The sequence below is a fragment of the Durio zibethinus genome, chromosome 26 (genome assembly GCF_047325235.1).
Source record: "Durio zibethinus cultivar Kanyao isolate XHJ-2024 chromosome 26, ASM4732523v1, whole genome shotgun sequence".
NCBI classification, from domain to species: Eukaryota; Viridiplantae; Streptophyta; class Magnoliopsida; order Malvales; family Malvaceae; genus Durio; species Durio zibethinus.
This window is the reverse complement of record NC_143187.1, coordinates 18,306,583-18,320,160: the sequence shown is the minus strand read 5'-3', so window position 1 is coordinate 18,320,160 and position 13,578 is coordinate 18,306,583. Positions and strand designations below refer to the sequence as shown.

At 27.6% G+C, this 13,578-nt stretch overlaps 1 protein-coding gene and 1 pseudogene across 1 annotated transcript; one reads left to right on the top strand and one right to left on the bottom strand.

Moving 5' to 3' along the window:
* Positions 1-1,206: 1,206 nt before the first annotated feature.
* On the top strand, positions 1,207-1,961 carry LOC111274097 (uncharacterized). Its single transcript, XM_022858749.2, has one exon. It carries the CDS (start codon positions 1,280-1,282, stop codon positions 1,730-1,732), a length of 453 nt encoding a protein of 150 aa, XP_022714484.1. The 5' UTR covers positions 1,207-1,279; the 3' UTR covers positions 1,733-1,961.
* A 3,220-nt stretch (positions 1,962-5,181) lies between these two features.
* LOC111274096 (pentatricopeptide repeat-containing protein At4g19191, mitochondrial pseudogene) lies at positions 5,182-6,739 on the bottom strand (annotated as a pseudogene).
* Between the last annotated feature and the right edge of the window lie 6,839 nt (positions 6,740-13,578).

Sequence of the window (13,578 nt, the reverse complement as noted above, 5' to 3'; positions counted from 1 at the left end):
TCACATCTAATAATTTAACTTATCTCTTTTTTTTTTTTGGGAAATTTAACTTCTTTTTTCAAACACTACTTTTTTTTCTCAAAACGTCACGTAGTAGATAGTCAAATTTTAGTGTAAATATATGTGCATAATAAAATAAATATAGTAAATAATTAATCTTTGAATTTCTATTTATAAATCATCAACAACATTCTTTTATGAAAAGAAAGCACTAAACATTTGTTTTTCATTAATAACATATTATGAAAAATCCACTTGCCATGCCTTGTATTAGAAAATGCAGAATTAAGGATAATATTTTCACACTGACACTAATTATCCTAAATTCAATTTTTTATAAAATTTCATACCCCAAATTCTTTAAAATAGATTAAGGAACTAGAATCTCATAATTGAGACAATATAAACATTCACTTCAAGCTTGGATTAGGATAAAATTTGTCATTATATTATGATTTAATATTCAAATTTATCATTGTACTTTGATTTTATTAAAAATTTATCACTTTATTTTCAATTTCATTAAATTTTTGGTAAAAAAAATAACAAAATCAAAATGTTTTACTAATTAATATATACTACTAGATTTTATCACCATACTTTTAATTTTGTTAATTTTTAAATAAGTAGTAAAAAATTCAAATGTTTCACATAATATTAAGTCAACGTAAATGTTACACGTTTGTCGGTTCGAGAACTTTATATTTAAAAATAAAAAAAATAAAAAGTGAAATGATACAATTTAATGAAATTAGAATATAAAAGCAAAATTCACTATTAACTTATAATACAATTATAAATTTGACTAATAACTATTTAAATTTTTATCATTTTATTGTAATTAATTGAGCATTCAAATATTTATTTTTAATTAATTAATTTTTAAATATTTATTTTATTTAATTAAATTTTTAATTAAATAATTATTATTTCATTTTAATTTAGAGAATTTTTTATACTTGAGTTGAGCCTAAAAAAAATAATTATGGAAGCAGTCTAGCAGTTAAAGACAAAGAAACTAGCGGCGAAGAGTGAAAACTTTTCCGTGAGTGAGTGACTTGACTGCCCCCCGACAACGCGTTTTCCGCATCCAGACAACTAAAGCACTGTGAGAAAAGAATAAAGAATAAAGTTACTCTGACCACCCAAACGACGTCGCTCGGTTTCCTTAAGCTAATTATTTATGTATTTTATCTCTCGAAACATGCAAATTACAATGCCTTGGTCCCTACTCATCCACTCATACTAACTAAAAACAAAACAAAAACTATAATCAGCTATGCCTTCTTTTCATACAATAAGAATTGCTGCTGCGATGTCGCCATATCTGCCGCTGATAGTCATCCTCATCATCAGGGGATCAACGGCCAGGGAGCTACGCCCTTCTGATCATGGTCTGGAGTACCAAAGCCTGCCGCCGATGGGGCTCAAGTCACCGGGGATGATGTCCTTCTTCGGAGCAACATCCAAGTCTTCCTCATCGACACCATCTACGATGGCGTTGCCGAAGGCCTTGAATTCCAACGACACATCGTGGTGGAGTGCTGGCAGCAATCGACGGGGGAGTGATCACTTGAGGCACGTGTTGCTGTTGGGGAGCTTGGTTTGTGGCGTCACAGGTTTGGCATTGTTAGTTGCTTCTGCTTTCGTTTATCTTATTAAAATTAGATCATCCCCTTCCTCTTCCACTAATACCAACAATAGTTTAGTCCCAATTGCAATTAGCAAGTGATTTTGGATTTTTTTTTTTTTAATTTTTATTCCTTTGGGTCAATTTAGTAAGGATCATGTAAAGTAGTTAAAAGAGTCATTTGCATTTTTCCCTTTTTTTTAATCTTTTCTTTCTTTCTTTTTTAACTCTTTTTCATTTTAATTTGTTTTTTTGTCTTTAAACTTCAATTATTGATGCAGAACCTTTGTACCCTTGTTAAATTTGGGAATGATCAGTTTTTAATTTGTTATAGAGAATTCCTGAAAATTAGATTAGCAAAAAATGATTAGCTAATTTTATTTTTTTAATAAATGAGACCATGATAAGAACATTGTGAGTGATAAAATATGAATTTAATACATGTTAGATGCATGGATTTAAATAACGTCCGTGATGCGATATACTGGTTGTTATTTAGCGGTGGCACCGCTCTTCGTCACTGTTACTCATCACAATAGAGGTATGATTCGTCATTCACAAAATTGCTATGTATCATGTTTACAAATAACGATATAATAAAAAATTGTGATTATAATATACACTAAAATAATTATTTGTGCTTTTTTTTAATATATTTATGAATTTTATAGCATGTTCATTTTGAGTTATAATTAAAATATGTAAAATAATTATTTTAGCATTTAAATATAAAATTAAAATATCATAAATTATTTTAAATATTGTAAATAAATATTATTATATCAAATTACTTTGTGGTATATTGTAAAAATTTTACAAAAATTCATAATTATATTGAGTGCGATTATCATTATTTTATTTATATTATATTTGTAATCGTAATAAATATAATGTGATAAAAAATCCGATTGCATTTTAAATCACATTTTAAATTTTGGTTAGATGCATATTTTAACGGTGATTGCATGAATACTTAATTAATTTGCTTATAGTTTAATAATTTGTTTAATAAAAACAATTGGGCTAAGTTATATAGTATTGTATGCTGTTATTCTCTTTTCGTTTATGTGTTTTGAGGGAAAAATCTATTAAACTACTTGTTTGTATGTGATGAGCTTGGAAAATTTGGATTTCTCTTTTCATTCTAATATAAATTGTAATGGATAAGATGAGATAAGCAAAGTTGTGAATTACATGTTATAATTGATATAATAAGAGATTAATTCAATTGTTAAGAATTAATTTTTTTAATGTAAAGATTATATATTCAAATTTAATTGATAATTTTTTGTTGAATTCATCTTAAATATGTCATCTATAATTATTTTTAAAATCATTAAATATGATATATTTTATTTTAATTTAAAATTAAACAATTTATTTGTCTCAATTTTTTCGTATAAAAAATAATACATATCATGACTGATGAGTTTTGTTTTGTAGCATTTAAGCATTTCTTTTATTAATGATTACCAATTGATCTCTTGCCTTTGTCGGTTGGTAAAGTCTAATCCAGCTCAACATTTCCATTTAGCCACTAGTTCGGATTTTGGAGTTTGGAATTTGGATTAGATTAGTAGTTGAATCATTGAGCAGTAGATAAGGATTATAAGTGTCCACTTCTTTTAGTATGTGTCCCTACCCACTATGGATTGAAACTAAGCTCCTAATATGTGTCCCCTTAGGGTATAATGGTGAAGCCGAAGCATGTGTTAGGTTTGATGGGCAAAGGACAGTTGAATGAATTGGTTTTCTTTTTGATTTTGGATCTCAGATTTGAAATTGATTGGTAGGTCCCATGTATACCTTCAATTTTATATGACAAAGGGCTGGTAGAAACAGGCACATGCCTCGCTTTGCTACCTAAATTACTGAACAGTGAACAGTAGTAAAAGAAGAGGTCAAATTGTGGATTTTTTTTTTTTTTTTTTTGTTTTCTCCCCTCTCCTGTTGAGAGTTCAATCAAGGTGGGGTAGAGCAGTAGCAGAGAGGAATGATTTTTATTTTTTTTTACTTTGCAATGAAATGAAATCTTGTGATTTATTAATTTACACTTAAATAAAATTTTTAATTTTTAATTTTTATCTAAATAAATCTTTAACATAAATTATTTTTTACTTAAAATAAGGATTTATTTGAATATAAATCAAAGTATAAAAGTTTATTTTGATATAAATCAAAGCATAAGGGTTTATTTAAATATAATAAAATTATAGAGTTTATTTTTAAAAAATGAAATAATTCAAGGATTTTTTAGTATGAATCTCAAAATTTTTTTGCCTCACATTTCTTTCCATTAATTATGAATAAAAGTAAATCTTGAAAGGCTTAATTGGTTATACCAACAATAAAATGATTAACATGAATTACTTAACCATACACGAATGTATTATTTATTTAGGAATAAAATAATACCAAAAGGAGACATGAGATAGAGATATGATCAAAGGCATTAGAGTAAATGCTTGATTGGGTACACCGCCAAACAATTCTTTCCGAATATCCATGTCATTGTCACCTCTATCAGTAGGGGTATAAATGATACATTAGTATTCGTAAGTTACTCGAGTTTGATTCGAAAAAAATTTAAATTCGGTTCGATTATTGTCGAGTCGAGCTTGAGTAGCTCGAATTCAAGTATTCTTATATCTGACTCGAGTAACTCGCGAGTCTAATCGAGTTTTTATATTTAAATATATTTTTATTATTTTAATTAATAAAATATTTCGAGTTCGAGTTCGAGTTCGAATTCGAGCATGAATAATCGAACTCTTGTCGAATATACGAATCGAGTTTATTTTTACATATTAATCGAGCGAATTTGAGTAGCTTGAATTCGATCACGAATCGAACTCGAGCTTGAAAAATAAAATTCGATCGAGCTCGAGCTGAATATCGAGCCCCGAGTTGTGAGTCGAGCTCAAACTCGAGCTTCTCACTATTCGACTCGGCTCAACTCGTTTACACCCCTATCTATCAGTGCTTCCTATAAGAATACATAGAGTTAAGTGCAACTTAACATACCCTTTCTAAACAATCCAAGACATGAAAAATCTGTAGAAAAATTTTTTTAAACAAAAAATGTCACGGTTTAAAATTTAAAATTTTAATCTATTAAATATCATTTTTTTAATGATAGTTATATAAATTAATTGTATTAAATTTCGGATTTAAATCTTAAAAATTTTCTCCATGCCAATAAAACAAATGGAAAAGGATAAAATGGTAACAATCTAATTGTTTAAGGAACAATATAACTTAATATATGCAAAACGATTAAAGCAAACTACAGAATTCCCCAACAGCTGCAGCCAATTGACAAGGGGACGGAGAATGGGAAGGAGATGTCCAAACTATTCAGAGCAGTGATACCATATTGATATAGAACACATAGGGAAAGGGAAAATAGATAGATAATGGAAATTTAAAAGGAAAATCAAAGATACAAGCAATTATCTATTTTTAAAATTTTAACTAGTGTATTTTTGTTGTATTTTTATTTAATTATATAATAAAATTAATTTTTATATTCAAAATTATAAAAATTTAATAACTTGTAAAATTTCAGAATTATTCATTTTCATCTAGACCTATTCAACTGAAATTGAATTCAAAATAATCCGAACATGAAATAATCCATATTCAAAATTATTCAAATCTAAAATAGTTAGAATCCAAAATTATTTAAACTCAAATATATTTGAATCCGAAATATTTTGAATAAAAAAAAAATCATAATCCAAATGATTGGAAGCCAAAACTAACTGATCCAAGCCAATCCGTTTGTTTGCCACCTCTAGTTTCAAGCCCAAACTCCTCATCTGATAGAAAAGGTCCAAAGATTCTTCACGTTCTCCGTTCACAGCACAACCAGAGAGCATAGTAGTCCAAGAAACAACAGTTCTCTAAGGCATGGCACGAAAGACCTCTCGAGCCTCGCATATACTACCACATTCTAAATACATATCAACTAGTGCATTGCAAACCATTACATCATCTTTAAACCCTTTAGATTTGGCTTAACTGTCAATCCATTTTCCAAGCTCAAGCGATCCTCTCCGGCCACAACCTGAAACCCAAGAAAGTGAAGTAACCAAATAAGGCTCACGAGCTTTTTCCATTGAATAAAACAAGCTCATTGCCTCATCCATATTCCCTTTCTCAGCATACCCACTAATCATAATAGTCCATGAAACACATCCTATCAGACATGCAATCAAAAAACAATCTTGCAGAATTAATATCTCCACACTTGGAATACATGGATATAAGAGTATTGGTTAGAGATAGGTTCAAGTCACAAGTGAGAATGAATTAGCATTACTAGAAATAGTTCTTCAGGTTGCACACACGACGCAATCAAGCTGACAATAGAGCTTGCATCAGGCCTAATTCCATCAACCAACATCCTTCAATATAAATTGAAAGCATCAATAAAATTTTCAAAGTTTGCATATCCAGCAATCATGGAATTCCAAGAGATGACAGTCCTCACAACATCAATCTCATCAAAAACCTTCTCTGCCGATGCCAAAGTCACCACATTTGGCATATACAGCAATCCAAGTGTTAGCTACTGTGACATTAGCAGCCACTCCAATTTGAATCCCAAACGAATGAACTCCCTTCACTTATTTGCACTTAAAACTCCCAGACCAAGTCCCACAAAAGTGATCGAATGGGGTGTATCCCAGCAAACCTCATCCCACCAAAAAGACTTAACGCTTTATCAAGAAAACCGACGTGAGCAAAACCGAAAAGCGCTGCATTCCGAGCGGCCACATCTCTTTCAGGCATTCTTTCAAATACTTGTATGCATATTCACTTGATCACATTTTATATACATATCCACCACTGCTGTTTGTATGAAAATATCGTTTCCAAATGGGGATTTCAAGATTTGGTAGTGGAGGATTTGGGAATATTTGAGATTGGAAAGCTTGGCACAAGCTTTTGCAATGAAAGGAAAGGTTACGTTGTTTGGTTCCAATTCATTTTGCTTGTGAAAGAGAATAAGGGCTTGAGGGGCATTGTTGTAATTTCCAGCCTCCTTGATGGGTATTGCTATTGCACCCCACATTTTTCTCAATACACTCCACGGCTATTCACACCTAATATTTTTACTCAATAGAACCCAAATGATAAAAACAAATTTATTAAAAAATCATACATCACATCTCACATCCCATCTCCCCTCCCTTTTTCTCTTCCAATAGAAAATCATAAATGATTAAGCCCCGATCAAGTCACAGAAATTTCAGTCATTTGACATTAAAAAACTTAGAATTAAAAGTAAATAGTTTGTTCTTTACATTTTTTTATTTGAATTCGTATTTAATTTCGTATGAATTAAAATTTTAAGTTAATGGGTGTGATTCAAACATTTTGGATATGAATTTTCAGAAGTTTTTGAAGATATCTGAAATTAGATGTTCAAAATCCATAAATGATTCTTGAAGATTCATTTTCAGAATCTCTTTAAGGTTATCGGACATCTATTTCTAAAATTTCTTATTGGTATCCGAAAATAGATATACGAGAACCTTTGAAAGATTTGTGAAATCGATGTTTGATAAATTTAAAGGGATTTCGAACATCCATTTTCGAAAATCCCTTATAAATGTCTAAAAACCATGATAGTTTGATATTCTATACATGGGTTGTTATGTCCTCCTCCATGTATATTTGCTTCAAGAAGTAATGTGTTATCATTTAATATTTATAAAAATAGATATGGCATAAACAAGAGGAATGAGCATTAGTTGAGGTAGTGGACGTGCTTTCGTCAATATTCGGAGGCATCTGATTGCCTCTAAAGGGAGACAAGTGCTCATGATCATGAGCTAGTTGTTAATGCAATAAAGCAACAGGATGTTAATCAGGCACAACAACCCATAAAGTAGCCAAACGTAGAGCCTACAGAGTTAGATTTTCATCTTCTAAAGCTATTTCCTTGAGGGCTTTTGGATGCTTCTTTGCTTCCAAGCTTCAAAACTCATATTGTAGCAAAAATATAGAATGGTCAGGTAATAAATTAAATGAAATTGATGATTGATACTTATTTTTGTTACTTACTTAATGTATGTTAATTATTAATTGGATTCTATTTGTTATTGTTATTATAGGAGCGAGCTACCTTAAAAGCAATCAACCATTAGGCAAAGTTTCAGTAATTGCCTGCTTTGTGGCAATGTATTCGTCGTCACATTGTTCAGTCAGGATTGCAACCTTTGATCAATGTACCTATCATCTGTCCAACAATATGATAGTGTTAGCATTTATTAAGTGGTGGCAGTCAAAGACAAATACTTTTCACCTACCATTCAATGAGATAACAATCACATTGGATGATGTATATGTGATTCTCCACATACCTATCACAAGGCAATGATATCACTATTGAAGTTGACAATGACAAAGGTGAAGGTGTTATTAGTGAGGTTGCTCAAAATATTAAAGAAGGTGGCATCCACTAAGATAAAGATTTCTCATGGTCAATATGTAAGGCTGCAGTGACTACAAGATACATTTAGACATGTTATCAATAACGCTTCTGATGGAGATGTGGAGTGTGCTATCAAAACTTTCTTGCTCTATCTCTTAGGATGCACACTTTTTGTCAACAAGAGTAAAGATAAAGTATCGGTGGGGTAATTACATTTAGTCAATAACTTGAGCACCACCAATACATATGCTTAGAGGGCATCTTGCTTGACGTATTTATACCGACAACTTGGCATAGCCAACTTTGTTGGTACATGATTGTGAAACCTACGTAATAGCTTCACACCCCACTTATTATTGCTTGCCAATTTAAACCCATAAACTGAAATAGGCAATCACACTTATTTGTTCCTGTTTCCTTACATTGCATTTTTTTCTATATTTGTCTTGTTTTTTTACTACCTATATTTTTTACTACATTCACATATGAATCTGATTCTAGCTTTTCTACCTGCAACTCTTAAATCAAAAATTTTAATTATTATCATAAAACCGATATCTTTTCACAACTATCTTACCCAAAAAATCAATGTTTCTCTACTACAAAACAAATACACAATAATTTGAATTGTCTAATTTTGCATCTACATAAACTAACATTAAATCATAATTCTTTACAAACATAATATTACCTCTTAAGTAGAAAATGAAGAACTACAATTGTAGTTGGTATTTACATTCTCTAGTTCATTCCACACTATCATTGCATTTTGAGAATTATTTTGTATGTTAATCAAACAAAATTAAAATTCTTAAAAAAAATCTTCCAAAAATGTATTTCTGGAAAATTGATATGTTTTTCGAAAATGCATTTTTGGTATATTGAGGATGTTTTTGAAATTTAATTTCTAGTAACTTTTCTTTACTTTCGAAAATACATTTCCATTATATATTGCGAATTTTTGAAAATGAGTTTTTAGTAAATACAAAGACATTCAACATATGTATGTTAGGTAACTTAACATAGTTTCCAAAAAAGTATTTTCGGTAAATTCGAATTTTTGAATTTAAGGATAAAATCAACTTACCGTATCCTCATCCTTTAATTTTCAATGCTGTAGTTGTTTACTTCAAGTTCACTTTCCATTATGACAACTTACAAGAAATTATAACTCTTGGTTTAGATTTTTCACAACAATCTTGTTGCTTGCCAAGAAGAAGAAAAAAAAAGAAAAAAGTTATGCAGGAGAGAAAACAACAACGAAGAGAAGAAGAGTGCGTGAAGGGTAAAATTGTAATTGAATAATAGGTATTTAAATAATTTTCTTAAAGCTGAAAAAGTAAGGGTGTGTTGAAAAGAATGTGAGGTGTAAATAGTCCTGCCACTCATTGATTCATGAATTCCATAGTTTTGAAAATCGGTTAAGAGTTTTGAGTACATTCTTCATTGCTTTTTGAAAATGAATGAAACAAAATGCATAGGCTTTTAATGACAAAACATAATAATCATATGATGATAGATGCAACATAAAACATATAAAACCTTAAGTAAGACTACTTAAAACCTGAAGATTTATAAGTTTAATTTACCCCTTAATTTTTAGGAAATAACTTATATAAAGTTTTTAGGTGAAGTTTGTAAAATTTTTATTAAATTTTTATTTAAAAAATGTAATAAAAATTTCGAATCGAGATTGATAGAGTTAAATGACAAAATCAATAATATGTAAAATAAATTATTGAAAATGTCATTTATAATTAAATTTGATTAATACTTGTTATAATTTTTACGAAAATTGTTTCATTAAAAAACATATAAAATTTATTAAAATTTTTCAAAATTTGCATACTTGATTTATGTAATAAAAACTTTCAATCTATTGGTTTTGATTTTTTATTTTAATTTTTAGTTAATCAGTTTTAATAAAAAAACTTTACAAATTTCACCTAACAAACTTCACATAAATATTTCTTTAATTTTCATATTTTTATAGACAAAAGATAGAAGGATTTAAAAAATCTCATATGTCCATATGCCTTTTTCTTATCAAATATGAAATCAACAAACATTTCTACTTACGAAGAGGAATAGCATTATTTTGTAAATTATATCTAAGTTAATGTGGGATTACTACATCAATTGTGGAATTAAAAACTTGCATGGTTATGTGTAAGATCATCGACTTGATCATTAATCAAGAATAAGACAAGAAAATTCTATTATTCATTCATGGTGTAAATCCTTAATGCAATTGCAAAGAACCTTTGTGAGTTATTTCCTTTTTTCTCTTTTCCCATGGTGCACTATTTTTTTTTTTTTACATCAATCTTTTTATAGCAATGTGCTCAGATGGATCTTAACATTTAATTTTGAAAAGGCTAATTAATTTTACATTTTTTTTATAAAAATTATTCTATGAATTTTATCATATATAAAAATCAAAATTATAAGATATCATATTAACTTGAAATTATGCATAACGGATACAAATAAGTTATTGAATATAACATTTGATTTGTAAAATATTAATTCTATATAAGGTTATAAAAAGAGTGTAAAACAATTTATTTTGCATCGATATAAAACAAATCCCTCAATATATATATATATATATATAATATGTTCATAAAATTATAAAAATATTACTATAACAACATTAAACTTAATATATATATATATATATGTATAAGACTTTCAAGTACTCAAACTTTCTTAATTCCTTTTTTTTTTTTTTGGTAATTTAAAACTGAAATTAAAAAAGTATAAATAAATCAATAGTTAAGTAACATATTTTTTATCAAAGCAAGAAAATAAATATACTTTTAAAATAAAAAAAAATAACCATTGAGATTAGAAGTTATTATTTTTTTAAACATTTTATAAAGTGGTTTCAATTCTACCTTTTTAAAGATTATAAGATGAGATAGAAATTTAGAGTAAAATTAAAAATAAAAATATCATATGAAAAGAAAAAATTATAATAAGCTAAAAAAAAAAAAAGAAAAGGAAAAACATATGTATGTTTAATATTTAATTAGAGATTTGGAGTCTTAAAAAGTTAATTTGACTTTTATTAATTACACATGATTTTAACAGTTTATAAGTAATTATTGGGTACAATAAATAGACAAATAGCAATATGATTTTAATCCCCCTAAAATTAATGCATATAATTAAATATAAAATCAAAAAATTTAATCATTTTAATTTTGAAAATTTATTTTAAATTTATTTAAATTTACATATGTATACTTTAAGGGGGTATCGTAAATTTCGAAAGAAAGTGTGATCCTAAAAAAAATGTGATATCTGTGATTTTTTTTCATTTTCAAGACATCATGTTTTCAGATTCACTCGTTTGGTTGGGTAGAATTCACTTGTATTAATTCCTAAATAATTTTTATAATCTTCTTGACATATATGATGACAACTTTCATTAGCTTTTATTAATAATAAATACTTAAATGATAAATTATGGCTTTAGTATTAAAAGAAAACAGATATTTTTATGATTGCTATTTTTATTTATAAAATATCATCAATAAAAAAATATTCAAATTATTTAATGTGATGGTAACTTTCATTAACTTTTATTAATAATAAATACTCAAATGACAAATAATGTCTTTAATAGTAAAAGAAAACAAATATTTTTATGATTGCTATTTTTATTTATAAAATATCATCAATAAAAAAAATATTCGAATTATTTAATGTGTTTTCAATTAAAAATGCCTTAAATAATCCATAATATTTTTTAAAAAAATGAAAAAGATTATTGAAGGCGTTTTTAGACTAAAAATGTATTAAATAAATTTTTTTATTTTTTAAAGGGTATTATTTAAGACGATTTTGAACCAAAATCGCTTTAAATAATCCATTTTAAAAAATGAGAAGATTATTTAAGGTGTTTTTGTATAAAAAAACATCTTAAATAGTTTATTTGTAAAAATATAAAAAAATTATTTAAGGCGTTTTCTGTCCAAAAATGTCTTAAATAATCATTTTATAAAAATATTAACCATAAATTCTAAATCTTAAAATATAAGAAGATTATTTAAGAAGTCTTATATATAGAAATGCCTTAAATAATCTATTTATAAGAACAAAAAAGATTATTTAAGGCATTTCATGCCAAACGCTTTAATTACAATATAAAAAAAAAAATTTACAAAAATTTATAACTGAGTTTCAGTCACTTCTAGACATGTTTTTTAAAAAGGTAACGACTATTTTATAATTTTTTATTCAAGTTAAATTTAGAAAGAGGGCAACTTTACCCCAGAATCTTATAATACTACAAGATGAAGTGAATTTCTGATTTCGAAACTTTGAATACTATTGGAAATATGTCACTTTCTCTCATAATCAGATTATCCTAAACTAATGCGAAAATTAAATATCCACTATCAAAACTTTGAAGAAAAATTTTTAAATTTCTCCAATCCAAATGCCATCTAAAGATTTCTAAATTTTTTTGGGGGACTAAGCCCCTCAGGTCCTAAAAACCATCGGCTCATGAGTGTGCTAACATCTTTCCCTCACACATAATATGGTATGATGCTGACATAATCTCTACTCTTTGTAAAGTTCATCCAAGTAAATAGATTAGGAGTATAATCGATCGAGTTCGAAGCGATACAATATCAAGGTCAAAGTCAAGCTCGATTCGAAATTTAATGCTCAAAACTCGACTCAAACTCAATCAAGTTTTATTTTTCTAGTTCAAGCTTAACTCGAGATAAAAATCGAGGTATTCGAGCTCGCTCAATGAAGCTTGATTAATATATAAAAATAAACTCGATTTTTATTTTCGATAAAAATTTGATTATTTGTATTCGACTTCGAACTCGAATTCGAGATATTTTATTAATTAAAATAATAAAAATATATTTAATATAAAATTTTGATTAGACTTACAAACTACTTAAATCAGGTATAAAAATACTCAAACTTGACTTGATTGATGAGTCAAATTATTCGAGCTAAAGCTTGACTCGATAATAATCGAACCGAATTTTAATTTTATTCAAATCAAATCCAAATAACTTACAAATATTAATATATCATTCACATCCCTAAAATAGATCATATAATCAGCATTCTTTATAACCGGATACATTCCTTTATCCGACCCCTTTTTAAGTAAGATTATAGATCATATAATCAGCATTCTTTATAACCGGATACATTCCTTTATCCGACCCCTTTTTAAGTAAGATTATGTTACGGTGCCTATTATCAAGTTCCGGTAAATTTCAAATAGTAAAATTGCAACCTGTCACAGTTCGAGTAAAGATCTTACAATACCCACCATTGAAACCCAATTATAAATAATAATTTTTAATATTAAATTTTAGTTTTCTATATTTTAATATAAATTATTTAGCAAGATATATTATTATTATCTTTTTAGAGATAATTTTAATTCATTAACTTAATTTTCATTAATAGTATACATAAAAATTGATTTTATATTTACTTTCTATTTGGGATGCAAATA